This window comes from Microtus pennsylvanicus, chromosome 3 (assembly GCF_037038515.1).
Source record: "Microtus pennsylvanicus isolate mMicPen1 chromosome 3, mMicPen1.hap1, whole genome shotgun sequence".
NCBI classification, from domain to species: Eukaryota; Metazoa; Chordata; class Mammalia; order Rodentia; family Cricetidae; genus Microtus; species Microtus pennsylvanicus.
The window spans coordinates 15,855,214-15,883,114 of NC_134581.1; the positions used below are offsets into that span (position 1 = coordinate 15,855,214).

General features: G+C 40.3%; 1 protein-coding gene and 1 long non-coding RNA gene across 6 annotated transcripts in view; both read left to right on the forward strand.

The window, feature by feature from the left end:
- Positions 1–2,415: 2,415 nt before the first annotated feature.
- Rbm5 (RNA binding motif protein 5) overlaps positions 2,416–27,901 on the forward strand; it is a 32,034-nt gene continuing 6,548 nt past the window's right edge. Inside the window, exons 1-17 of one of the 5 annotated variants that reach the window (XM_075964680.1) lie at positions 2,416–2,541; positions 3,739–3,805; positions 5,502–5,667; positions 7,126–7,281; positions 11,644–11,713; positions 12,194–12,267; positions 15,192–15,275; positions 16,031–16,091; positions 17,741–17,806; positions 18,213–18,373; positions 20,124–20,221; positions 21,748–21,835; positions 21,997–22,074; positions 22,155–22,227; positions 23,818–23,903; positions 24,269–24,353; positions 24,561–24,652. In XM_075964680.1, the coding sequence (XP_075820795.1) occupies positions 3,789–3,805; positions 5,502–5,667; positions 7,126–7,281; positions 11,644–11,713; positions 12,194–12,267; positions 15,192–15,275; positions 16,031–16,091; positions 17,741–17,806; positions 18,213–18,373; positions 20,124–20,221; positions 21,748–21,835; positions 21,997–22,074; positions 22,155–22,227; positions 23,818–23,903; positions 24,269–24,353; positions 24,561–24,652 (1,455 nt within the window). In that variant the 5' untranslated portion in view covers positions 2,416–2,541; positions 3,739–3,788. Of the gene's footprint in view, positions 3,266–3,738; positions 3,806–5,501; positions 5,668–7,125; positions 7,282–11,643; positions 11,714–12,193; positions 12,268–15,191; positions 15,276–16,030; positions 16,092–17,740; positions 17,807–18,212; positions 18,374–20,123; positions 20,222–21,747; positions 21,836–21,996; positions 22,075–22,154; positions 22,228–23,817; positions 23,904–24,268; positions 24,354–24,560; positions 24,653–27,901 lie in introns of all 5 variants that reach the window. The other 4 variants (XM_075964682.1, XM_075964683.1, XM_075964681.1 and 1 more) reach the window with 4 other exon arrangements.
- LOC142845592 (uncharacterized) lies at positions 7,525–7,806 on the forward strand. Its single transcript, XR_012909957.1, has 2 exons — positions 7,525–7,637; positions 7,756–7,806. It is a non-coding gene; the product is annotated as an uncharacterized LOC142845592 (long non-coding RNA).

Genomic DNA, 27,901 nt, shown 5'->3' on the forward strand with positions numbered 1-27,901 from the left:
GTATTAGTATGTTTATTTGCCTCTGTGGGGGGGGGTGTTTAGAGAACAGGAGAGAGGATGTGGGGTCTCTGGAGTTGATGTTACAGGCTTGTGAGCTGTGTGATGTGAGTGCTGGAAACCAAATTTGGATCCTCTCAGAGCAGCAAGCACTTTTAACCTCTGAGCCATCTCTCCAGCTCCCCTGACCCAACTTTTAAATTCTTTTTAAATGAAAAATAAAGGACTGTATTTTATTAAAACTATGTTCATGGGGACCGGAGAGATGACTCAGTGGTTAAGAAAACTGACTGCTCTTCCAGAGGACCAGGGTTCAATTCTCAATACCCACATGGCAGCTCACAACTCTGTGTAACTCCATTTCCAGGGGATCTGACACCCTTGCACAGACAGGCATGCAAGTGAAACACTAATGCACAGAAAATAAATTTAAAAATTGTCCAACAAAACATTTTCTTATTTGTGTTGCTTAATTTAAAACAAAGCATCGTCGGACTAGAGAGATGGCTCAGTGGTTAAGAACATTGACTGCTCTTGGAGAACCCCGAGTTCAATTCCCAGCATCCACATGGCAGCTCACAACTGTAACTCCAGTTCCAAAGGATCCAACACCCTCATACAGGCAAAACCAATGGACATGAAATAAAAAAAAAAAAAGCAACCTCCATTGTCATTGGTACTTCAGCTACCAGATAGCTTGGGGGATATAGTTCGTTCTCCAACTCCACAGGATGTGAAACCTGACAGAACATAACTGAGAGGATGGCATTTATCTCTGGATGGACTTCATCTGGGGGTAGGAGAGCTTTTAGTTTTTAAAGTGAATTGGCAGTCAGGAGTGGTAGTTTACACCTTTAATCCCAGCAAGTACTCAGGAAGCTGAGGCCAGTGGATCCTAGGAGTTCCAGAGCTATGTACATAGTAAGACACTGTCTCAAAAAAAAATTAACTTTTATGGGTCCAGTAAACATTTGGGAGATGCTTTAAAGAATTTACTGAGGGAGGTCTCCTTCCTCCTCCCATGGTTAAAAGCACTTGCACTTGCTGCTCTTCCAGAGGAGCTGGGACAGGTTTCCAGCATCCACTTCAGGCAGCTCATAACTACCTATAATGTATCTCATGCAGTTTTCTGGCCTCTTTAAGTACCTGGCACAAAAGTGGTACATAGAGGGTGCTGGAGAGATGTCTCAGAAGCTAAGAACAATGGCTTCTCTTCAAGAGGTTATGAATTCAATTCCCAGTAACACATGGTAGCTCATAGTCATCTATAATGAGATCTGGTGCCTTTTTCTGGGCAGAACACTATACACAATAAATTTTTTTTTGTTTTGTTTTTTGTTTTTTGAGACAGGGTTTCTCTGTGGCTTTGGAACCTGTCCTGGAACTAGCTCTGTAGACCAGGCTGGTCTCGAACTCACAGAGATCCGCCTGCCTCTGCCTCCCGAGTGCTGGGATTAAAGGCGTGCGCCACCATCGCCCGGCCACAATAAATTTTTTAAGTGCATAAAAATATGTACAAGCAAAGAAAAAAACCCATATAAATCACACCAAAAAAATTAAATCTTTTTTTAAAAGATAGTGAGTTATGTGTATCTATGTGTGAAAATGTGCACCTTGTAGGTGCCCTTGAAGACTAGAACCAAACCCAGCTCTAGAAGAGCATCCCAGTCTCTCAACCAGTGAGTCATCTTTCCAGACTCCACACCTCAAAAATAAAATCGCTTAAAAGAAAAACTTGTTGATTAGACCAAACATGGTGGTGCAAGCATATAGTCCCAGCCCTTAGGAAGTAGAGACAAGAAGATAGCTCAAGTTCACCATTAGTTTCATAGTGAGTTCAAGCCTGGGCCACATGGAGCCCTAGCTCTAAATATTAAAGTACTTTAAGATCACTGGTAGTGGCCAGTAAACACAGTGAATTCTGAATTCTTAGCATCTTGCATCATTCATGGTAGAAATTTCCAGTTTACAATTGTTAGCTCTGTGTGTTTGTAACACAGAAATTAATGTGTTAATTTCTCCTAGGATAACAGGAGAGAGAGAGAGGAGAGAGAAGAATGAAGTTGTCTAAAATGGCTTTAAACTCCTGTCAGTTCTGCTTCATTATCTGGAGTGCAATTACAGGCGACCACCTAGCCTCCAGAAAGGTAATCGTTAGCGTTCCTTCTGTAGAAGCGGGATTTACATGTTTTACAGTGTGTCAGGCACTTGTAGGGTTTACATCCGGGTCCTCAGAGGCTGAATGGCAGCTTTGTCACGGGAGTAGATGAAATATGCAAAAAAAAAAATTAACACTGGGGTCGAGTGACAGGCTCCTGGGAGACTACACTTCCCGGCAGCCTCGCTCAAACAGGCGCCTTTGCTGATTGGATGCCTCTGAAGAGGCGGGTGGGGTGGGGGTGGGGAGGGTCCAGGCGCGAGGTACTGTGGGTAGGAGAAGACGGTCGGTGGAGACGCCATTTTGTAGAGCGGCCGAACCCTTTAGGAGGTTCTGAGACGCAAAGCCGCTACTGCTTCTGCTTCTGCTTCGTTCCCTCCTGGGGGGTGAGTGCGGCGGCCGTCCATCACGTCCCAGTGATTCTTGCTGTTGCTGTTGTGCCTTGAGTCTCTGTCAGCCGTCAGAGGTGACCGCTCAGCCTCGTCTTTGAAGGGACTGAACTAAGCAAGCGTTCGAGGGCCGCGCCCCTCATCGCCTCTGGCTCTGCCAGCTTTCTTAGGTCGTCCCCCTAACTCAGACCTCGGCCCGCCTCTTTGAGTTGCTTGTCTCTGGCTGGGACGTTGTCCCGAATCCCCTGTCCAGCGGAGTGGTGGAGCGTCTGTCCCTCGGACACCCCTCGAGAGCGCCTGCAACTAACCTCACTCTCGGAAAGGTGGTTTGGTGATGGTGATCTGAGGACTGGGAACCTCCTCAGGCGGGGAGGGACTTTTGTATGGTGGGAAAGACAGACCGAATGTCGGATTCAGTAGCATAGGCCTTAGCGCCGCCATCTCGGCTACGACACCCCACGGAGGTGGGTACGGGCACCTCCCGGGAAACAAGGGACAGCCGTAGCCGTTCGACCCCGGAACTTGAATTTCTGGATGTCTCTTTCGTTTATTATGTCAACGAATATTCGTTGAACGCCTGCTTTAGACCAGATGCTAGAAACAGCTGTAACTAACTAGTTCGTGGGACATCACAGGTATCGAAGACTACACCTGTGTGATGTTTTATTCCGGCCTATGGGCAGGGGGCAGGCTGGGTCACTCGGCGGCCTGTGTCGATCAGGTATTAAGCCAAGTCAAGGTCTTGTGTTACTGAAATAGATCACGCGTTACAATATACATGTACATTTTAGTCAGATCAGCTTTCACCTAAGGCTTTAAAGTTCTTGTCAGAAAATTTTGAAGCTAGTGTTTCTCGATTTTTAGTGTTGAATTTTATATTCATGAAGACACTTGGATGAATTTTTAACCATCGACCATAATGAAAAGAAGGAGCCTTTTGCTTTGTAATAGTAGTAGGAGTATCCAAGGTGTCCTCTGCCTTCACCTTCTTCTGACGATGTTAGTCTTACTATGTTAAAGTATCCTTCATCTTCCTGTTTCTTAACAAAGCATGATTTAATGTTGACAGTTAGCCAGCCCTCTTCCTCTTCCCCCACCTTAGCCAAGTTAAGGATTGATCAATCCTAGCTACAGTTTGTAGGGCACTTGAATTAAGTGATCTCTGAAATTGGCAACAATCTTTTTTTCTCCTAGAGAAAAAAATTTCACCTTTTGGAGCCGAGTGCTAGATCTTCAGTGAGACAATGGGTTCAGACAAAAGGTGAGTTTCAGTACATCCCCTGCCCTTGATCTCAGCATTTTAGTGCAGACTGAACTAGTTGTTTAAAATTGCTTAGGATCTTTGTGTGATGGCGGTTCATGCCTTTAATCTCTGCAGAGGCAGTTCAAATCTCTGAGTTTAAGACCAGCAAGGACTACATAAAGAAAGCCTGCCTCAAAAAACAAAAACCCTAATATAATAATAATAACAACCGTGCCTGCAAAGAAAAAAATAGTAATAAGTTGTTTATTTACCTAACAAATATTTAAGCATATATTTGTTTCCAGTATTCATGGCCACTTTCATGGTTCTGTTCTCACAAACTTCACTCTAGTGAGAGAGTTCAATGTTATGATAAGAGAAATTTAAAGTGCAGTCTGGACACAAAAGAAGCCTTTTTTTTTTCTGGTACACAGTCAGGAGAGCTTCTTGGAGAAAGTATTCTCTGAGGTGAAATCTGAAGGCTAAATAAGAATGAGGTTAAGGACAGCAGTATGGAGTAGGCTATGGAAAGTTCCAGTTGTGAACAGGACAGGCTATTCAAAGCCTGCCTGACAAGCAGTGAGTGAATACCATTCCTTGTATTCCCTGATGATACAGTGGAAGACTTAGCTCTGAGAGGCCTGGTATACGTGTTAGTTACATCAAGAGGGAAAGGAAAAAACTGCAGTATTAAGATGAGAACCTTTTAGGATGTGGGATATAGCTCAGTAGCATATGAAGCACTAGGGTCAATCTCCAGTAAGACCAAATAAACAAACAAAGATGAAAACTTTTGGTTGTTTCAATAACTATGGATATTTCATCTCAAATCATTTGACTTAACAAAGCCTTTATGTGATATTAAGGCCAGTTCCTGTGATAGATGAAATTGAAAATCTAGAGAGACTTGTTTTGGATATATCATTCTAATCCTGTGACAGCAGTCTTTATTGCAATAACGTGTAATTAAAAATCTCCCTTTTACTGGGCAGTAGTGGCATGTGGTTTGTTTTTTGTTTTATTTTGTTTGTTTTTCTCTCTCTCTCCAAGACAGGGTTTCTCTGTAGCTTTGGAGCCTGTCCTGGAACTCACTCTATAGATCAGGCTGGCCTCAGACTCACAGAGATCCACCTGCCTCTGCCTTCCCAGTGCTGGAATTAAAGGCTTATACCACCACTGCCCGGCCATGGCACACACCTTTAATCCCAGCAGAGGCAGGTGGATCTCAGAGTTTAAGGCCAGAATAGTCTATAGAAATAATTCCAGGACAACCAAAGCTACACAGAGAAACCCTGTGTGTGGTGGGGGGAGGGGAGAGCTTACCCTTTTGTTGCCAGTAGTAAAAAAGGTTATAGGAAATAAATGTCTACTGTGGCTATTGGTTTGTTCTATTTATCCACTTATGTGTACAAATGAAGTACTTGGTTATAGGCCTGATTGGTGGGGGGTTGAAGGGAAGACTTAGGTCATCTAGGGCATTGGTCCGTTTCTGGTATGTATGGTACCTTTGAAAGTACATGAGTTAAGATGTGTTCTTTGATGTTGAGCAAAGTTCACCTTTAATCCTGGCAGAGGCCAGTGGTTCTCCAGGTACATTTTGGGATTCGTTAAGCTATTTGGATGTAGCTTATAAAATGATACATGGGACAATTCTTTTTTCTGAATGTACAAAATTATATTCTTAAGATTAAATAAACATTGTTTTTCTTTGCAGAGTGAGTAGAACAGAACGTAGTGGAAGATATGGTTCCATCATAGACAGGGATGACCGTGATGAGCGTGAATCTAGAAGCCGGCGAAGGGACTCCGATTATAAGAGATCAAGTGATGATCGGAGAGGTGATAGATATGATGACTATCGAGACTATGATAGTCCAGAGGTGAGTAATAGCAATTGTTGATTAAAATTAAAATTATATAGCCAATCTTCTTGTGTAGGAAGTGTGGCAACTTGAATATTGTACCTATTACTCTGAAGCATATTCAGGTTGACTGTAACTTCCAAAGACATAGTGGACTTTAATAGTATTAATATTAATAGCCAAAGTTTGTGTTAGATTCACCATGGACTCCTTTGAGTATCTGAACTTTATGAACTTCTTTGCAACACAGTACAACATTACAAGCAAGATAGGTGTTGTTGAGGGGGGCAGAGAAGAGGTTGGGGTGGCAGAATGGGAGGAAAGGAGGTAGGGGAAACTGGTCGGGATGTTATAAAAATGAAAAAGTTAAAAACAATGTTAGGTGTCATTTTCACCCTTATCCCCCAGACACAGTCTTACTATGTAACTTTGTAGGCCCTGCCACTCTGAAACTCGAGATCTTCCTGTCTCTGCCTTCCAAGTGCTAGGATTAAAGGCATGGGCCATTCTGCCCTGTGATGTGTTCTACCCTGTTTTTGTTGTTTTGTTTTTTTTGAGACAGGGTTTCTTTGTGTAACTGTCCTAGCTGTTTTGGCATCTGCTTTGTATACTAAGCTGGCCTCAAACTCACAGAAATCTACCTACCTCTGCCTCACAAGGGCTGGTATTAAAGTCGTGCGTTACCACCACCCTGCATATTGTTCACATTTTAAAGACTGTGGCCAGGTAATGGTAGCTCACACCTTTTATCCTAGCACTTGGGAGGCAGAGGCTCTGTGAGTTGGAGGCCAGCTTGGTCTACAGAGCTAGTTCCAAGGCTCCTAGTGCTATTATAAAGAAAAACCCTATTTTGAAAACCAAAGAGAGAGACAGACAGACAGTAGAAGGTATGATAGAAATTTGCTTAGCATGTATAAGGCCATGGATTTGGTTTCTGGTATTGGTTTTGTTTTGTTTTCTTTTTAAGATACAAATACTAACAATACACTATCCTTATGCCTCAGAATGTTTATGTTGTAATTTGTTACCTTAACTGCTTTTGTTTTATATTACATATTTGTTCATATCTATGTTTGGAAATAATTATATTGCTTAAATAACTTATAAGCCTTTTCCATTTGCTCTACATAATTTTATACTCTTAAGAAGACATTGTATTAAAATGTTAGTGTATTTTATAGTAAATTATTAAGCCATTGTTCTCAACTAAGTGGATGTCATTTTAAGCAATATTGCATTGGGAGCTAGAAAAATGGCTCAGCAGTGAAGAACATTCGCTGTTCTTCCAGAGGACCCAGGTTTGGTTTCTAGCACCCATATGGTGGCTTACTACTATCTTTAGCTCCATTTCCCAGCTATCTGGCACCATCTTCTGGACTCTTGTGGGTAACAGGTGTACACATGGTGTGCATATCATATGGTCTAGATCAAAGAGTACAGGTGAGTTTAATTATTATTCTGTTTGCTTTGGGCCAGAGAGAGCGTGAAAGAAGGAACAGTGACCGGTCTGAAGATGGCTACCATTCAGATGGTGACTATGGAGAGCATGATTATAGACATGACATCAGTGATGAGAGAGAGAGCAAGACCATCATGCTGCGTGGCCTTCCTATCACTATCACAGAGAGCGATGTAAGAGAAACAGTAGTTCTAACATTCTAGTAGGCATCATTGTCTCATGGTGCAGTATTAGGCTGTTATGTCACTTAGTCAAATAGATTTTCTTTTGTGATAGACCAAAGTAAAGTATCATTCATATCTAACCTTTGAAGCTCAATATAGAATTTTTTAAAGTTTCCAAATAAGTGTAAGTCTTATTTGTACAACTAATTCATGCTTTCAAAAGTTTCAAAGCTTGTTTGGGTGGTGATGGTACACGCCTTTAAACCCCAGCATTCAGGATGCAGAAACAGGTGTGTCTCTAAATTTGAGGTGAGCCTGATCTACAGAGAGAGTTCCAGAACGGTAATTTTTTTTTTTAAGAAAAAGTTAATTTTATTATTTTTTTATTTTTATTTTTTTAATTTATTTATTTATTAAGGATTTCTGCCTCTTCCCCACCACCGCCTCCCATTTCCCTCCCCCTCCCCCAATCAAGTCCCCCAGAAAAAGTTAATTTTTAATGCCTAGCCTAATGCTATGTACCAGTAATCTAAGCACTCAGGAGGCTTAGATCAGTAATTCAGGCCAGCCTGAGATAAATAATAAGATCCTTAAAGAATCCAAGGACTGGGTTCTAGCATTGCCAAAAAAGAAAACAAAAAAATCAACATCATCAATAATCTGACTTTCTTTTATTTTGAACAAAATTACATTTTTCCTTTTGAAATCTCTGAGAGCCGGGCGGTGGTGGCGCACGCCTTTAATCCCAGCACTCGGGAGGCAGAGGCAGGCGGATCTCTGTGAGTTTGAGGCCAGCCTGGTCTACAAGAGCTAGTTCCAGGACAGGCTCCAAAGCTACAGAGAAACCCTGTCTCAAAAAACCAAAAAAAGAAAAAAAAAAGAAATCTCTGAGAAAACTGTTGAAAAAAGGATATTGTGGTCCTTGGCTTATTTGGCTTTGTTTGGTTTTTTTTTTTTTTTTTGAAATGGTTTCTCTGTGTAGTCTAACTGTCCAGGAACTCGCTGTAGACTAGACTGGCCTTGAACTCACTAAGATCACTGGCCTCTGCTTCCCGAATGCTGCGATTAAAAGTTTGCACCAGGGGGCTGGAGAGATGGCTCAGAGGTTAAGAGCACTGGCTGCTCTTCCAGAGGTCCTGAGTTCAATTCCCAGCAACCACATGGGGGCTCACAACCATCTGTACTGAGATCTGGCGCCCTCCTCTGCCCTGCGGGCATACATCAAGGCAGAATGTTGCATACATAATAAATAAATAAATAAATAAATAAATAAATAAATAAATAAATCTTTTAAAAAAAAAGTTTGCACCACCACCACCCTGCCCAATAGAGTAGATTTTTAAACTGGAAGTAACTATTGTAGTAAATATAAGAATGATTGTTGAAATTAATAGTTGTTATTTCATTATTTGTGATCTACCGCACATATGTTACACCGTATATACTATATTAGGTGTCACCATGGTACAAAAGTTACCTACTAACATGGATGAATAGCCAAGACAGCATATGATGGTTGTAATTGGCTAGGTATTGTTAGATACAATAGCATGTGCCTATAATCCCAGCTGCTAAGGAGGCTGAGGCAGGAGAGTTTCTTGAACTGAGATCAAAGTCAATCTAGGCAATATAGTAAGACCTTTATTCTTTCGTTTGTATATGGTTTTATGTGGAACTTTTTTGTTTGAAACGAAAAGCAGGCCCGCAGCTCCCACAACAGAAAGAGGATGGCTAAGCTGGGCGATGGTGGCGCACGCCTTTAATCCCAGCACTCCGGGGGCAGAGGCAGGTGGATCTCTGTGAGTTCGAGACCAGCCTGGTCTACAGAGCTACTTCCAGGACAGGCTCCAAAGCCACAGAGAAACCCTGTCTCAAAAAAAAAAGATGGCTATTTTCTATGTAGTCTTTTTTTTTAATTAATTAATTTATTTTTTGGTTTTTCTAAACAGGGTTTCTCTGTAGCTTTGGAGACTGTCCTGGAACTCCCTCTGTAGACGAGGCTGGTCTCGAACTCACAGAGATCCGCCTGCCTCTGCCTCCCTCCATGTAGTCTTGGCTGTCCTAGAGCTCACTATGTAGCTATGTAGGCCATGCCGAACTCGAACTCTCAGTGCTGGAGTTAAAGGTGTGCATCCCCATGCCTGGACTTTATTCTTTTTTAATCTCCATAATGGGACATTGGGAAAGGTCTTGGAGTGAAAAATAGGGAAAGGACTCCTTTGCGGAAGATATTAGTTGGCCTGATTTTTGACTGAAACACTTTGGTTGGGTAAAGGACTGGGGAAAGGGTATAGTGAATGAAATTGTGAGCTGATGTAAAATATAGAAACATATTGAATTGATAAGACTTTACACAAACAGCTTGATTTCATGGTAGTCAAATGCTGTTGGCAGAAAAGAGGTAGGAAGGTGCCGTTAGCTTTGAAAACTCAGCCAAGGGCCTGGAGAGATAGCTCAGAGGTAAGATCATTGGCTGCTCTTCCAAAGAACCCAGGTTCAGTTGCCAGAACCTACATGACAGCTCACAACTGCCGATAACTCCAGCATATTTGACCCTCACACAGACATATATGCAGACAAAACACCAATGCAAATAAAAATAAATCATTTAAAAGTAATTAACTAAATAAAGAAAGAAAACCCAGCCAACTATACAAGAAAGTTACAGAGGCTGGGGAGATAGCTCTGTGGTATGAGTGCTTGGTCTGCAAGCATGAGGCCCTAAGTTCAAATCCCCAGCACCTGCATAATAAACAGACTGACTGCGTGTTAGGTCATCCCCAACATTGAGGTGTAGAGACAAGTGGATCCCAACAGTTCATTAGCCAGTTTGCCAGCTAGTCTAGCTAAAAGAGCAAGCTTCTGGTTTAGTGACAGACCCTGTCTCAAGACAGTAAAGTGAAAAGTGATAGAAGACATGTGATGTCCTGGTTTGACCTCCACATGCACGCACTTATACTCGTGTAGACACTGTAAATATACACCCTCCAATCACAAAGTTTTCATGGAAACTCATAATGCACATGAGTTAGGATGATGAGGGAACTGAAGTAAATTGTGCTTTCGTAGTTGTAGCTATAAGTCAGGGGTGTAAGAAATCCTATAGACTGATACTGGAAAGCTTATTGATTAAATGGGTTGTATGGCCTTGGAAATCCACAGATTAGTAGCATAAAAGAAACAGTACTGTAGCTTAGTTTTGGAGGCTGTCATGTAAGTAAGTAGATAAGATTATGATGTTCTATGTTTTAATCTTTAAAGAAAAAATTCCATAAGTTTGATTTTCAATGTAGGATTTCTGGGGCTAGAAATCTAGCTTAGTTTGGAGAGTGCTTTCCTAGAATACATGAAGATCTGAGTTCTATCTCAACATTTGGAAAGTAGGGACAGAAGAATCAAGTTAAAGGTCAGTACAGACTGCATAAGCTGCTTTCTCAAATGAAAGTAGAGTTTATTTGAGGGAGCATACATCTGGAGGTCAGAAGACAACTTGCAGGGATCGATTCTCTATGTGAGTCTTAGATCAACCTTTGCCCACTGAACCATCTTGATTGCCCTTTTTTTCTCTTTTTTTCCCCAATAAATGATAGAGAAAACCTCAGTTGCTTTTGTTTATTAGCAAGCTAATATCAGCTATGCCAAACTTATAACCAAGTCTGCGTTAAAAGGTGAATCTTTATGTTCCTTTATTGGCCAACCCAAGAGACCAGAAAAGGATTGAAGTGGAAGCATTAGGGTTGTGAGAGTAGGCTTGGAACACAGCAATTTTAGTTTACAGTGTTTCTGTGTCTGTCTTGTCTACCCCCACCCTAGTCCCTCTCCTTTTTTGTATACTTTAAGTAGGATTCAATCTACTAAATGAAATAAAACATTCTGTTCAATGTATCCATCTTTTTCCCTTTCTATTTTTTGTTTCAAGGTCTATATGTAGTCTGGCTTTGCCTACTTTTTTTGTTGAGCCAGGTTTCTATTGTGGAGCTATTTCTGCCTTCCATTGTGCCTCAAGTATTTGTCCTCTGTTTCAGTCTCCTTATTGGGATTTCAGGCATGAACTTGGCAGACATATCCTATGTCTCCTTGAAATCATATTTTCTGTGTTCTTAAGAAAACAAGACCATGAGAATAAAGGACTGAGGCTTGAAGGATATCATCTCATGATCAGGACTTAGAATAACAAATAATTGCACTGGAGGGAAGTGTCTAGGCAGTATTTAACAAGGTTATATTTATTTTCATGAAAAATAGTCCATGACTTTTAAAATGAATGTGTTTTGTTGGTGTAAGTGAAAAACTTGACGACAGTTGATATAATCCCAGTCCTTAAACTTTCTTTATGACTGTAGCTCAAACTAACTGTAAAACCCTGTGCAGATTCGAGAAATGATGGAGTCCTTTGAAGGCCCTCAGCCTGCAGATGTGAGGCTGATGAAGAGGAAAACAGGTGAGAGCTTGCTTAGTTCCTGCCTGTTCTAGTTCTCTTCCCCATCCCCACCTCAGCCCCTAAAGAACATCCTGATAAACCCCAGTCTTCAAACACATGAATTCAGAATGAAAGGTTTGCCATGGCTAAGGAATATGACTTTGAAAATGATGCTAGCATCTGAGGAACTTTTTTAAAAACTTTGCTTTTAGGGGTTTTCTTTTTCTTCGGTAAGTAGTGATTTATAAACTCCTTGTTTGACTGTTCTTAGTCGGTTGCATGGTTATTTAAGTGTGGAATCAAATCAAGTGGCATTTAATTCAGGCGGCTGTTCCTTGCCATGGCAAAGTATCAAGAAGATCCCCAAGTCAAGTCACATTTGTAAAGCTGCTTCCCAATTGGCTTTGTCACGCAGTGTTGAAGCAGTGGGAGAGAGATTCACCTGTTATAAAGGAACTGACTAACACGAGTATCCCGTCTATATCTGAATGCTGTCTCTAGGTGTAAGCCGTGGTTTCGCCTTCGTGGAGTTTTATCACTTGCAAGATGCTACCAGCTGGATGGAAGCCAATCAGGTTGCTTCACTCACCAAGTCTAGATATTCATGAAAATGGAACAAGTCTGTACAATTTAAAAAAAAAAAAGGTTGAAGGAGTGGTTTGTTCCAAAGGAGTGACTTTAATATTTTTTAACAACAACAACAAAAAGCTTTGTGTATATTAAAATTGACATTACTAGAGTAAATACAGTACCAAGAACTGTTGCAGAATTTGTTCTGCTTTTAAATGTGACTACCTAAAAGAACTTTACCTTCTGAAAATCTGTGTGGTAGTCAACAAGATAACCCGATGTTCCCCTTTCCTGCCTGATTATATTCCTGTTCATTGCATCCATTGAGAATTTAAACTATTGAACTCTCCAGTTGACAGTGAACAGAATGTAATAGAAGTCTGTAGCAGGCAGTTTAACAAGTAATTCCTTGTTTTGTCTGGAGACCATATGCCAATTAGAGGCGTCACTTCTCAGCTGGATCTTCTGAGACTGTTAAGGACAAAGTAATTTTTGAACAGTAAGGTCCATGGAATTATTGTCCTGTTGCTGTCTCATCTAGGCATAGTGGCACTAAGATTCTAATCTCCCTGAGAATGCCTCTTATAATCTGTTCAAAACCATTTATTGTAGCCTTAACTGAAGTATTTTATAGTGTGTCAAGATAGTGCTTAATGTTTGTCATTAAAAAAATACTTTATTGCAAGATCCCCAAAGCACAATATCTTTAAGCAAGTGCATACTAGGTGGTTACTTGACTCTTACTTTTCTACAGCATTTTATGATTTGAGTCACCCAAGAATAAGAGTTAATCTTATATAATTGGCTAATATATAACTAGCAAGACTCACTTTAAGATAAGGGTGAAAAAAACAAAAAAAAAGATAAGGGTGTTGGCTTTGACTTAATTTGTTATGAAGACACTCAGTTTCTTGTCAGGTCTGGTAGCATATGACTATAATCTTAATGCACTATCTCAAAATAAAATAGACTCCTAGTTTGACTACCCAGAAATTACAACCTGTAAAGTGTGCTGACTCACTCTTGTAATCTCAGATTCAAGAGAGTGAGGCAGGAAGATAGCCCTGAGTTCAAGGCCAGCCTGGGCTATAGTGTGAGACTCTTTAAAATTTAAAAAAAAAAAAAAAATCAAGTCATGCAGTGTTGGCACACGCCTTTAATCCCAGCACTCGGGGAAAGTGAGGCAGGTAGATCTCTATTAAGTGTCAGACCAGCCTGGGCTACAGAGTGAGTTCCAGGACACCGAGTGCTACTTAGTGAGACCCTGTCTGGAAAACAAAACAAATTAATTAATTAATAAAAATTACATCACAGTCCTCTCTTGTAGAAAATTTGATGCATTTCTTACCATGGATACCATCCTAGTAAATCTAGAATGTGCACAATAAGACTTACTATGACAGCTTTCTTGACAGCCTCTTTTGATATAGTAGGTGTGTCAGAATCAATAACCAAAGAAGTTAAAACCTGTAAGACCCAAAAAAAAAAACCTGTAAGACATTTTAATGTCTTTGCAATTTTAATGTATACAAAGCTTTGTTAATATGTAATATTTTCTTATCATTCAAATTCACTCCAGAAATAAAAGGCCAGTAGGATTAGGAACCCAGTGGTAGATTGAAGTCTCCCAACACGCATCCCTTCTAGTGGGATATGTTTATATCTTATATTTGCTTCTGTACATCATAGTGCATAGATGGCCTTTCAACTCTTTCCATCTTGGCCAGACATGCAATTTTGCCTTTAGATGCTACAGAGACAAAATTCATATTATGATTTGTGAGAACCAAATTGCCCAACAGTATTAATTTATAAAGGGGTTAGACTCCTTTTAAAAATCTGAGCTGGGTATGTTGGCACACGCCTTTAATCCCAGAACTCCAGAGGCAGAGACAGGCAGATCTCTGTAAGTTCCAGGCCAGCCAGAGCAACATATTGAGACCCTGTCTCAAAAAAATAAATAAAATCTGAATGTCCTACTTAAGTCTGTTCTGATAGTGTTAGACAACTACTACAGCCACCATCCTCCACCCTGAGGGAAGAACAGAGATGCTTCTGTTATAAGTGAAGGCTCTTTGGGGGCAGGTGCTAGGGATGCTCTTGGCTAGATTGGCTCAGAGTTTTGACTGTTTAAAGTAAAGTTCCTTTTACTCACTTGGTTGACTTAAAGGTGATATATACATATTATGAACTTTCCTACACCCCCCCCCCCGAAGAAACTTCATTGGCCTCCTGGTTACTCATCCTGAAAAGAGTACAATCCATTTTAGAGAAAAACACACCTGTCACCTAGGACATGACATGATCACATTTGGCAAGAAAACCTCATTTAAGCTGTTTCAGAGTTGGTAGCATTCAGAATAGTCCTTACTAAAAAGTTATGATCAAGTTCCCTTTTAAAATGAGACACCCCCCCCTCCTTTTGTCCCTCCAAAAAAATACATCCTGAAGCAAGAATTTTGGGGAAGGGAAAATACAAAGGCATTTACATTACATAAGGATGGGGACTGGGGAAAAGTGACAGCCAAGCCCAAGGAAACCATGCTAAGGGCTAATAAAGGAGACAGTCTCAGAACTGGAAGAGGTCTGTCTTCTGCTTTTGAAATAGACTCACTCTCAGGCAGCCTGTCAATGCTAAATGTTAGGACTTCTGTCTCTGCTGGAGACACAGCCTGGTGCATGTCAGCGTTTAGTGTTTGGCAGCTTTCTCAGCACTCCCTGACTCCGTTTACCTTTACTCCGCATCCCATTCTCTTACTGCCTATCTGAAGGATTGGATGGGCAGAGTATAGGTGGCGGTGGTTGGTCTTCCCCGTATGTTGTCCATTTAATTCCAGAGCACTGATTTTTCCGAAGTGTGCTCTGACCTGGGAAAATGGACACACATTCTTCACAATAGGAATAACTAATTACTTCTTTTTTTTTACAGAAAAAATTGGTGATTCAAGGAAAGCACATTGCAATGCATTATAGCAATCCCAGACCTAAGTTTGAAGATTGGCTTTGTAACAAGGTAAGCATCTGTTCTTCCCAAATAAATAGACTAAGTTTGTCTCTTTATTCATTTGTTTGTTTGATTTCCTAACAAGAAAATTAGCACAATCACCAGCTTGTATCAGAAGTCCATTTTTTGTGCTTTCTGACTTTTCTTTGGTCTTCCTGTGCTGGCATTAAAGGACAGCAATCCTGGAATTCTATGAAGATATAGGATTCTAACTAGTTTCATTTAAGATTTTTTGTTTTAGATGTGTTTCACTTTGTTGTTTATAAAATTCTGAATCTCAAGTTACATGCTGTTGATTATGTTAACAAAGATCCTTGAGAGCCTTGGTGTATAATAACATTGGTCCTGTCACCAATGCTGAATTTTGATAGTACTAAGATAATTCATTTTGTGTGAGGCTAGAAAGGGGAAAGGTCATGTCCAGGTTATATTATGTTTACATATATGACAGTTCATGTAATGCTCTTTTCACATAAAGAAGAACTTTTGTTGGTGGCTGCTGCAAGAAACTTCTCTCCTCATCTTGGTGACAGCGGAATCCTACCTTAATATATAATGTGGTTTTTTTTTTTTTTTGAAGAATTCTGAGGGTATAACATGATAAAATTTTAAGTTATGCCCTTTTGTTTATACGTAATAGCAATTTTTGCTTTTATATTTAGTTACTTGAATTACCTGTGGCCTCACTGTTCTAACCCACATGATGACTAGGAAGCCTAGCCTAATGTAAGAAATAATCACAGATAAAACTTTTTTTTTTCCAGTGCTGCCTTAACAATTTCAGGAAAAGACTAAAATGCTTCCGATGTGGAGCAGACAAGTTTGGTAAGCGTGGATTCAGCTGTTTGGAAAATGGAATTAATCCTGAATTACTGCCTATGTACCCAAGGAAAAGCATAGAATTTTTTTTTTTTTTAAGGATGTCTCAACTAGGAACTTACATATAACATAAATTTTTTTACCTTGGGCTAAGTAGATGCTGCATGGTTGTAAGAGAAGAGAAAATTCTCCAAAATTAAGAATGTTTACCTGGTTTGCATGCTACATCTACTTTTGTTTAGTCTGTAGTGGTGCTGTCCTGCACTGGTTCAGGGTTTGCATTCTGAATTACCTCTGCCAAAATTATGAGGTTCAAGTGTAGCCACACATTTGTTTGTTTTTTGAGACAGGGTTTCTCTATGTGGCTCTAGCTGTCCTGGAATTTGCTCTATAGTCCAGGCTGGCCTTTAACTCAAAGAGTTCTGCCTGCCTCTGCCTCCCAAGTGCTGGAATTAAAGGTGTGCACTACCACTGGCCAGCTAAGATTTTTTTTTGAAAGAAAAAAATGGCATGGTGATTCACACCTGTGCTGAGTCAAGAGGATAAAAAATTCAAGGCCAGAAAGGGTATCTTAGGTTTTAAGCTGACCAAAATTACATAGTAAGACAATCAAAAATTGTGGCTGGGGAGATGGCTCAGTAGGTAAGGTATTTTCTGTGCAAGCATTAGGACCAGAGTTCAAATCCTTAACATTCACACAACCAAAAAAAAAAAAAAGGTGGGGCATGGTGGTGTACTTATAATTACAGGGCTATCCCTGCTGCTCTGGCCAACTTGCAAATGGGTTAGCTCAAAGTGAGTGAAAAATTGTCAAAAGACAAGAAGTAGTAATAGAGACACCAGCCATGAACTTCTCCCTCTACATGCACTTGCTGGCCTATAAATAAGATACACCACACAAAGAAAAGATCACTTTCCCAAATTAGAAACAAAACCAAAGGTTGCCAGATGCTTAAAATAAAAACAGTTGGCCCTCAGGAGTTGATTGCAGGATTATCTGGAGTTCCAGGTCATCCTCAACTATATAGCAAGTTTGTTTCCAGCTTTGAATATATGAAACCATCTCATACAAAAGTGCTCTAGAAGTTACAATGTATTTCTTTGTTAAAAAATACTTTGTAGCTGGGAACGTTCTCATGCCTATAATTGAATCGTCACACTTAGGAAGCTGAGATAGGATTGCCAAGAGTTTAAAACATGTCTGGACTATATATAGTCAAACCATGTCCTTTTTTTTTTTTTAAATCTAAATATATTGGAAACAAAACTACTTGGGGAACTGAAGGTATAAATATCTCAGTTATCTCAGTGGTAGGGCTCTTACCAAGCATGCACATGGGACCTTGGTTTGACCCTCCCAAAAACTAATAAAGAAAGTTATGTTTGGGGGCTGGAGAGATGGCTCAGAGGTTAAGAGCATTGCCTGCTCTTCCAAAGGTCCTGAGTTCAATTCCCAGCAACCACATGGTGGCTCACAACCATCTGTAATGGGGTCTGGTGCCTTCTTCTGGCCTGCAGACATACACACAGACATAATATTGTATACATAATAAATAAATAAATAAATAAATATTTTTAAAAAAAGATAAGAAAGTAATGTTTGTTTGTTTGTTTGTCCATTTATCCATTTTCATTTGAGTCTCCTTTGCTCCTAGACTCTGAACAGGAAGTGCCCCCTGGAACTACAGAGTCTGTTCAGTCAGTGGATTACTACTGCGATAGTAAGTTCAACATAATCCTTTGGTTTTCATGTTAAACGCTGACCTCTCTTAGCAGTCTCAGTTCCCTTATATGTTTTAAGGGAGTGCCCACAGCTATAGTTTGCCCTGTAGAAATTTGCCCAAGTTAAAATATAAGCCAAAATCCTGTAAAAATAAATAGTTTAGTCTGTAAACCTGCATTTAGAAAGCACTGATGGGCCAGGCGGTGGTGGTGCACACCTTTAATCCCAGCACTCAGGAGGCAGAGGCAGGCGGATCTCTGTGAGTTCGAGGCCAGCCTGGTCTACAGGGGGAGTTCCAGGACAAGCACCAAAACTACAGAGAAACCTTGCCTTGAAAAAAAGAAAGAAAAAGAAAGCACTGGTGGTGGGAATGCTTGATTGCTATTTTTCTTGTATACCAACAGCAATTATTCTCCGGAACATAGCTCCGCACACTGTGGTGGATTCCATTATGACAGCACTGTCTCCCTATGCGTCCTTAGCTGTCAATAACATTCGCCTCATAAAAGATAAACAGACACAACAGAACAGAGGCTTTGCATTTGTGCAGCTGTCTTCTGCAATGGTGAGCTTCTCCAATCACCTTTGGTTTTGTCTTTTTTAAAAATATCTTACTGACTGGTAAGAGGGTACAGGTTGACTGGGTGATGGTAGCACAGTACTCAGAAGACAGGCAAGCAGATGACTGTGAGTTTGAGGCCAGCCTGTTCTGGTCTAGGCAATAAGTGTAGCCTAAGCTAAGTTGTTTAGTGACACAGTATGTGCAGAGTCCTGGTTTAAGCTCTAGCATCAAAACAGAAAAAGTGCCAGAAGTGGTGATACATGCCTTGAATGTCAGCACTCAGGAGGCAGCGAGTTTGAGTTTGAGGCCTTCCAGTGCATATAGCGAGATTTTGTCTCAAAACAAGACAAAATCCCACAAAATAAAAAAAACAAAACACGCCCCAAAAATAACTAAAATAGCTTTTCTGAATGTGCCCACTATTTGTGTAGTGCCATGTAGAACTCTGTCAACATGGGAAGTGATAATGTAGGCTCTAGGTGACATGGTCATTGCATACAGAAGTGGGTTGTAAATAGCAATATAGTGGCCATAATAAACCATTGCAGCCAATAAAATGCATTCTCTTGTTCCTAAAGTAACAAAGAAAAGCATCTGTTGTATGCTCAAGAAATGAAATTAATTTATTCCACAAATTTGAACAATATTTTGTGGTTAGAACTGTAAAGTAGCAGATGTCTTCAAGAAAAACATCACACTTAGAAATTTATGGTGTTATGGAGCCAGAAGTCTCCCATGACTAACACAACCAGTTCCGAGTTTCCTATCAAAGTATAAAAAGATAGTTAACAAGAAATAGCAGAACTTGGAAAGTTTACTTCTAGAATCATCTGTGAAGCCCATCAGTATAAACAAGTTTTTTGTACATCCAAATAAGATGTTACTCTTTTCATTTGCTTTTGTTTCCCAAATGAAAAATCCCTATATAGACACTGTCTCTTTGTACCTTTGATAGTTCTTTAGCCATACTGATTTCCTTGGTAGTAGGGAGGTAAGCAGTGACAAAGAACTTGAGCAAAGTAAGCAGCTTTCACTAGATGATTGGGGGAAGATAATTTCAATCATTTATCAGCTAGTGTACCACATGCATGTTTGGGTCCCCTGGAAATCAAGTTATAAATGGCTGTGAGCTGCCATGTAGATGCTGGGAATGGAACCTAAATCCTTTGGAAGAGGAGCCAGTTCTTTTAGCTGCTGAGACATCTCTTCAACCCCAAAAATCAAGTAACAGCCTGGTATGGTAGCACATGCTTTTAATCCCCACACTCTAGAGACAGAGGCAGGTGATCTCTGTGTTCCTGGTCAGCCTGATCTGTAGTTTGAGTTCTAGGCCATAATTAATAGCCAGACCTGTATCGTGAAACCCTGTCTCAAAAAGAGAAAACAGCTTTAAGAGGCAATTGTGGCTCAGCTAATTATGATAGTGTATGTGAGGCTTCCAAAACACAATGTTCAAAGCTGTATAGTTATAGTTGTGCTACACTACATTGAGGACTGAGGTTTTGGACAACTGAAATTGGAATGTCATTTCAGTCTTTTGTACCTTTAGACTGTGTGTGTGTTCCTTTAACAATTCTGTCTTAGAGGTATTTCTTTTCTAAAGTTTTTATGTCCACAAGTATAGTAAGAAATTATTGCCTTTTTCTTTCTCTCTCTTTAATGGAAACAAAGCTTTGTTTCTTAGATGGAGTAGGTGGTAGGAAGATATTCTAAATTATATAACAAAATTGTTTTTCTTCACTTTGTCCTTCAGGATGCTTCTCAGCTGCTTCAGATATTACAGAGTCTCCATCCTCCATTGAAAATTGATGGGAAAACTATTGGGGTTGACTTTGCAAAAAGTGCCAGAAAGTGAGTAGTATTATTGTCCTTATTTCAAACTATTAGCATTTGTATATTTGTACTGTCAACACTGATTTCCCTGATTGTAGATTAAGAGGGAGAAGACTATCTTCTCTTAGAGTCTATCCCTGAAGCCCTCTATAACCAGATAATAACAGTTGCCAGAAATGGTTTCAGCAGATACATTGAGAACACATTCTGTGCAAACTGCAGCAGTGTAATGCAAACCTGTCCAGAAATAATCCTTAGCTTGCAGGATATGCTAATATGTTACATTATGTATGCTAATATGTTACATTACTGTCTAATGTGCTAAGTATCCTTCTTACAAAAAAAATTATTTTTACTTTATGTGCATTGGTGGTTTGCCTACGTGTATGTCCGTGTGAGAGTGTCAGATCTTAAAGTTACAGACAGTTGTTAATTGCCACATGGAAGCTAGGAATTCAACACGGATCCTTTGGAAGAGCAGTCGGTGCTCTTAACCACTGAGTCATCATTCCAGCCCAAGTATCCTTTTTTAGAGCCAGGAGATGCCTTAGGAGGTAAATAGTTGTCATTTCTCTGACCCCAATGCTGTGACAACGAGATCCTGGTAGCCAAAACAGCTAGGATTTTTTTTTTTTTTGACAAATTCTATCTCAAAATTAAAGTAGAGAGCCAGGCAGTGGTGGTGCATGCCTTTAATCCCAGTGCTTGGGAGGCAGAGGCAGGCAGATCTCTGTGACTTTGAGGCCAGCCTGGGCGACAGATTTTTCCAAAGCTACAGAGAAACCTTGTCTAAAAAAAAAATAATAGAGGTAGGTAGGTAGGTAGGTAGGTGGGTGGATGGATGGATGGGTGGGTGGGTGGGTGGGTGGGTGGGTGGGTGGGTGGGTGGATGGATAGATAGATAGATAGATAGATAGATAGATAGATAGATAGATAGATAGATAGATAGATAGATAGATAGATAGATAGAACTAAGGAAAGAAGGATGAAAGGAAGGAAGGAGGAAATGAGAAGATAACACCAGATGTCAGCCTCTGATCTCCATATGCAATGAGCACACCCTTCACACTCATGTTAACATGTACAGTACATACAAGACACCAGAAAGACAAATTTTCATTTCTAGTATCATGAGTCATCCAGGAGATAATTGGATCAGTTATAGAGAAGACAATGACTCCTCTACTTCAGAAATTCTACCTTGTGGGCTGGAGAGATGGCTCAGCGGTTAAGAGCACTGATTGTTCTACCAGAGGTCCTGAGTTCAATTCCCAGCAACCACATGGTGGCTTACAACCATCTCTAATAAGATCTGGTGCCAACTTCCGGCCTGCAGGGACACATGCAGGCAGAATATTGTATACATAATAAATAAATAAATCTTTTTTAAAAAAAAGAAAAGAAATTCTACCTTGTTAGCATTTAAGACACATATCCCCTCCCCCAACCCCACAGGCAGAATTAGCTGGTGCTTCCTTGGAACTGTTGGAAGCATAAACTGAACATACAGAGAGAATCACATGATTACATCTTTGTAATTTCAGAGATTTGGTCCTTCCAGATGGTAACCGTGTCAGCGCTTTCTCTGTAGCTAGTACAGCCATTGCTGCTGCTCAGTGGTCATCCACTCAGGTAAGAGTGAGATGAAGGGTCTTTTTACTTAAGATGACTTTTCTTGGGGTGCTCAGAATAGATGGTTGCAGGAATGTTTTTAGGGATTACGTTCTGATATCTTTATTTGTTGTTCTGCTGAATTTATCTTTGATTTTTTTTTTTCTTTTGGTATTTTGTAGTCTCAAAGTGGTGAAGGAGGCAGTGTTGACTATAGTTATATGCAGCCAGGCCAGGATGGCTATGCACAGTACACTCAGGTAGGTGAACTTGGCTAGCATTCAACTCCTGTTCTACAGACTGTCTAAAACAGCAGGTCTAACCGGTGGATTTCCCTCAGTACTCACAGGATTACCAACAGTTTTATCAGCAACAAGCTGGAGGACTGGAATCTGAGGCATCGTCTACATCAGGTAATAAGCTTCATCGCTGTTTTGCTTCTGTTGAAGTAACTATGGTTGAGGAAATATTAACTATACCCGAAGCTACAAGTCAGTTCCTTGCAAGACTTGAGACGGCACGTTGAGGACTGTCCTCATTTGCCAGAAGGGCTGGTAAAAGTTATTGTGAATACTGAGACTCAATATAAGTTCCTAGAGACCATGCTATGGTTAGCTTTATTCTTGGAATTTAACTGAGTGTTCAAAACTCCATGTTGAATTTTGAGTGACCACAGAAGTTCAGGTATATGACTCTATAGCAGCACTCAGATACCCACCAGAAGAGCCATAATAAGATGGCTTTGGGCTGGGTGCTGATGGCATATCTATAGTCTTAGCACTCTGGAACAGAGGCAGGCAGTTCTCTCATGAGTTCGAGCCCAGCCTTGTCTGTATAGCAAGTGCAGAGCCTACATAGTGAAACTCTGAGGGTGGGAACCAGGGCTTTGGGGCTGGTTTAGTTTGTAAAGTGCTTGTGTGGCATACATCCCTGGATTAAATCCCCAGCAGTGCATAAAACCAGGAGTAGTTGCACATTCCTTTAGTCTTAGTGAGTAGAAGGTGGAGATGGGAAGATCAGAAGGTTAAGGTTATCCTTAGCGCATAGCAAGTTCCAAGTTAGCCTGAGCTACATGATACTCTGTCTTAGAAAAAAGTCCTTGAGGCCAGGCAGTGGTGGCTTACTCGGGAGGCAGATGCAGGCAGATAGATCGCTGAGTTTAAGGCCAGGACAGGCTCCAAAGCTACACAGAAAGAAACCTTGTCTTAAAACCAAAAAAATAAAAAAAGAAGAAGAAGAAAAGGAAAGGAAAAAAATTGATTTAGCTTTTCTTCCAGGACTGTAAAAGTCTTTTTTAATCAAGGAAGACATTTTTTAAAAATACTTTTATGGTTTATTTAACTTTATTTTATGTGCATTAGTGTGAAGGTGTCAGATCCCCTGCAACTGGATCTTCAGACAGTTGTGAGTTGCCATGTGGGTACTGGGAATTGAACCCATGTCCTCTGGAAGAGCAGTCAGTGCTCTTAACCACTGAGCCATCTCTCCAGCCCCCGACTATAAAAGTCTAAGAGTCAGATCTTTTCTCAGCACAGAGCAGATACATATCTTTGCTTCTTTTCCTCTCTTAGCCATAATATAGAATGTAAAACTTTGTATATCTTACTCTAGTAGAATTTTAAGCAGCTGCCCAAAAGGGGTCCTTTGTGGGGATTAGGTTAAGAACTCTGACATACAGAGCCAGACATGGGGTTATATGCCTGTAGCACCAGCACTAGAGAGGCAGAGGCAGGAGGATCTCTACAAGGTTGAAGGCATCCTGCTCTACATAACACGACCTCAGAAAACAAACAAAACACACACCAAATTGACACAGGCCGGTGTGACATTTGTAATTCCAGGCAGAGGGTTCTTGAGTTTAATTCACCATTCAACTACATAGCAAAATCCTGCCTCCAAAAAAAAAAAAGAAAGGAGCAGCTTACAAAGTGAGGGCTGAAATGAATGTTGCCCTGGAGTTAAACTGTCCTTTAGCTCTCCCTAACCCTTTTGTTTGTCATCAGGCACAGCAGTGACTACCACCTCATCGGCTGTAGTGTCCCAGAGTCCCCAACTATATAATCAGACCTCCAATCCACCTGGCTCTCCGGTAATCTTTGTTCTTAAATACAGAATTGCTGGTTTTGTTGCTAGGTAAACATTACCCTTTCCTGGTATGTGAACCAGGATTGACTAATTACATACATTTCACCTAATTATTAGGTTTTTTAAAGTTATTATATTTATATGCATGTATTTTAAATATAAAGACCCTAGCAAGGCATATTTATACTTTGTAAATTCTTCAGCTTGACCTTTAGAAAGTTGTCAGCATGTCTCTTGCTATAGAACTGCCCTAGTTCCTTGCTGCAGTCTGTCTGTCAGGGGAGTCCTTCCTCCTGGATGATTGCAGTGACTTAGTTCTCTTAAAAAGCTTTACAGTTGAAATTATATTGAAGCTAATGTTCTTTCCAGACTGAGGAAGCACAGCCTAGCACTAGCACAAGTACACAGGCCCCAGCTGCTTCCCCTACTGGTGTAGTTCCTGGTACCAAATATGGTAAGCCAAACCTCATGGGACTATTAACAGTTGGAAGGTCCTAATTGTTGCCTTTGTTGTTAATAAAGTTCCTCTCCCTTTGAAATGGGTATCAGAGGGACATTGGGAATGTGAAGAGAGAATGTTGAGGCCTGCTGTAGCTCACTGGCTTAGAGATTCACATACAGTTTCTTACCTTGAATGACTGCCTGGGATTTGTTTTTGCAGCGGTGCCTGACACATCTACTTATCAATATGATGAATCTTCAGGATATTATTATGATCCTACAACAGGGCTCTACTATGACCCTAACTCACAAGTAAGTACTATTTCCCTCTTCACTATCACTAGAAAAAACTTGGTCTCACTTAATACCTTTATGGGACCGAGAAGAAACATTTTCTTTTCTTTTTTTTTTCAAAGATTTATTTAATATATATATATATTTATTTAATATATATATTGTTATGTTATTTAATATATATATAAATATATATATTTATTTAATATATATATATATATATTGTTATGTCTGAATATATGCCTACTTACCAGAAGAGAGCACTAGACCTCATTACAGGTGGTTGTGAGCCACCATGTGGTTGCTTGGAGTTGAACTCAGGACCTGGAAGAACAGCCAGAAGCCAGTGCTCTTAACTTCTGAGCCATCTCTCCAGCCCGAGAAGAAACATTTTCTACAGGAGAGTATATGACCCAGATAGTTATAGGATTTTGTTTCTTTCGAAATTATGAGCTATCAGGACTTTAAATATGAATAAATTTCTTTTTGTTCTCTTGTTTTGGTTTTTGGTTTTTTGTTGTTTTTTTTTTTTTAATTTTCGAGACAGGGTTTCTCCATAGCTTTTTTGGTTCCTGTCCTGGAACTAGCTCTTGTAAACCAGGCTGGCCTTGAACTCACAGAGATCCGCCTGCCTCTGCCTCCCGAGTGCTGGGATTAAAGGCATGCATCACTACAGCCTGGATAATCACTAATTTCTTTCCTTTTTTTAATTATTTATTTTTATTTTATATCATTGGTGTTTTGCCTTCATGTACGTCTGTGTAAGGGTGTTGGATCCTCTGGAAATGGAATTATAGGCAGTTGTAAGCTGCCATGTAGGTGCTAGGAATTGAACCCAGGTCCTCTGGAAGAGTAGTCAGTGCTCGTAACCGATGAGACATCTCTCCAGCCCCTCATTAATTTCTTTATGACCACCAGTGCATACTTTTAATTTCAGGATTTCGGGATTTAAGATTAAAAAATGTTGAGAGACCAAGTGAGCTGCCTCATAGGATAAAAGTGTTGCCACGCAAGCCTGACAACCTGAGTTAGCGTCCCCTGACTGGCACACACGTGCCACCATTCATGTGTTACATACATACATATTGTTGACAGTCCTAATAAAAATGTTTGAGATGGGCTAGAGAACGGGCTCAGTAGGAAACACGACTTGTTACTCTTGCACAAGACCTGGATTTAAGTTCCAACAGTTGGGGACGCAGAGTGGGTCTCTGAGTTTGACCCTGATTCTGATCTACATAGTGAGTTTCAGGTCAGCCAGGGGCTACAAAGTTAGAAAAAAGAATTGGAAAGCTAGAGCTCAATACTTGGTAATCTTCCAGAGACACTGGTTTGATTTCCACCCAGCACATACCTGCAACTTCAGGTCCATCCAGGGGATCTGGAGCCTTTGTCAGACTCTAGGGACACTTGAATTCACTCACACTTATACATATATAGACACATACACCTCCACACGGCAGCTCACAACTGTCTGTAACTCCAGTTCTAGGGACCCTGATACCCTCACACACACACATGCAGACAAAATACTAATGCTCATTTTTAAAAAGGAAATCTTTTTTTAAAAACCTAGCTAAAAGTTTTAAAGTCTTGTTTTTTGAGGGAGTTTTTCCCTCTCAAATGAAATAAAGTTCACCATTTTAATCAGAATATATAATTTGATGGATTTTAATGTTACATTTTCATCATGCAGTTGTCACTTGTAACTAATGTACAGAATATCTTACCATCTTAAATCACTCCGCTCCTCTGCACACCTGCGCCGCTGTGGCTCAGGCCCCAACCCTAGCTCCCCACTAAACCATGAATAGATATTTTTGTCTCTGGGTTTACCTGTTATAGATGTTTCTTAAAGATGGACAGACACAGATACTATGTGGTCTTTTGTGCTTAGTTTCTTCACTAGCATGCCTGTGCATCCTTAGGATGCAGAACGTCCCAGGACTGTTTTATTTTTGCTAGTGTATATAACTTAAGGAGGGGAAGCAACTTTGACACCATAAAAAATATTTATTACTGGGAACTGTATATATAGCATAGCAAAACAAGTACAGTTAGCAGGAAGTTGACTTTGCGTGCCTGTGGTTTCTGAGAGCCAAGTGTGAAGAGTGTTGTGCTACCTGTCTATGTACCTAGCTTCTTCATAGCTCTTTGACTTCCCTCATTTGTTCAGTCTGATCATTTTATGGCAGTTCTCCCTAGTTCAGCCATAGATGTGACAGTCTGACAGTACCTTTCCCTACAAGAGACCTCACAGAGGAGCCAGCACATAGAATAGGGAAAGACCCTTGCTGCCAGACCTGAAGACCTAGGACCCACATGGTAGAAGAAAACTGACTCTTGCAAATTGTCTCTGACCTCTACACTTGATGTGAGCACCCAGACACACATATACACATGCACACTAAATATAATTTTAAGAAAGAAAAAGAAGGCCAGATATGGTAGCACACACATGTTCAGCAGAGGCTGGCAGATCTCTGTGATTTCAAAAGAGTAGCCTGGTCTACATAGTGAGTTCCAAGACAGCCAGGACTACATAGGGTGACCCTGTCTCAAAACCAGGCAAAAACAAACTAGGTGTGGCACATGCCTGTTACCCCAAATTTCTAAGCAAGAAGATGAGGAGGTCAAGGTATCCTCTTCTACACATCAAGTATGAGCCCATCTACATGAGGCCCTATTTTAGTTTAAATTTTAGAGTTTTGTTTTATCATGGATTGTTTGCTTTCATGTATGTCACTTGTGTGCCTAGTAGTCAAGCTGGAAGAGGCTAGATGAGGGGGGTTGGATTCCCTGGAACTGGAGTGCAGGGAATCAAACCCAGATCCTCTAGAATAGCAGCCTGTGTTCCTAACCACTGAGCCATTTCTCTACCTCCAAGATCCTGTATTTTAAAAGTAAAACCCTCTTAAATTCTTGTGAAGAAATCATATTCTGCTTTTCCTAGAAGTTTCATACTTTATCATTATTCTCAAGCATTTCAAGGTATACTATCAGTCCTTTCTGAACAGGAAATACATGTCATTGGTCCTTGGTATATTTTATTTTGTTTTTGTTTGTTGGGTTTTTTTGTTTGCTTTGTTTGCTTATATGTTTGAAATGAGAGTCTGCCCTAGGGGTTACTTTTGTAGTTAAGAATAAAATTCTGATCCTCCTGCCCATCTCCCAAATACTGGGATTACAAACAGGTTCCTGGACCAGATTTATTTGGGATTTTGTATTTTTGGGCTTTTTTTTTAGATAGGTTCTCAGCTATGTAGC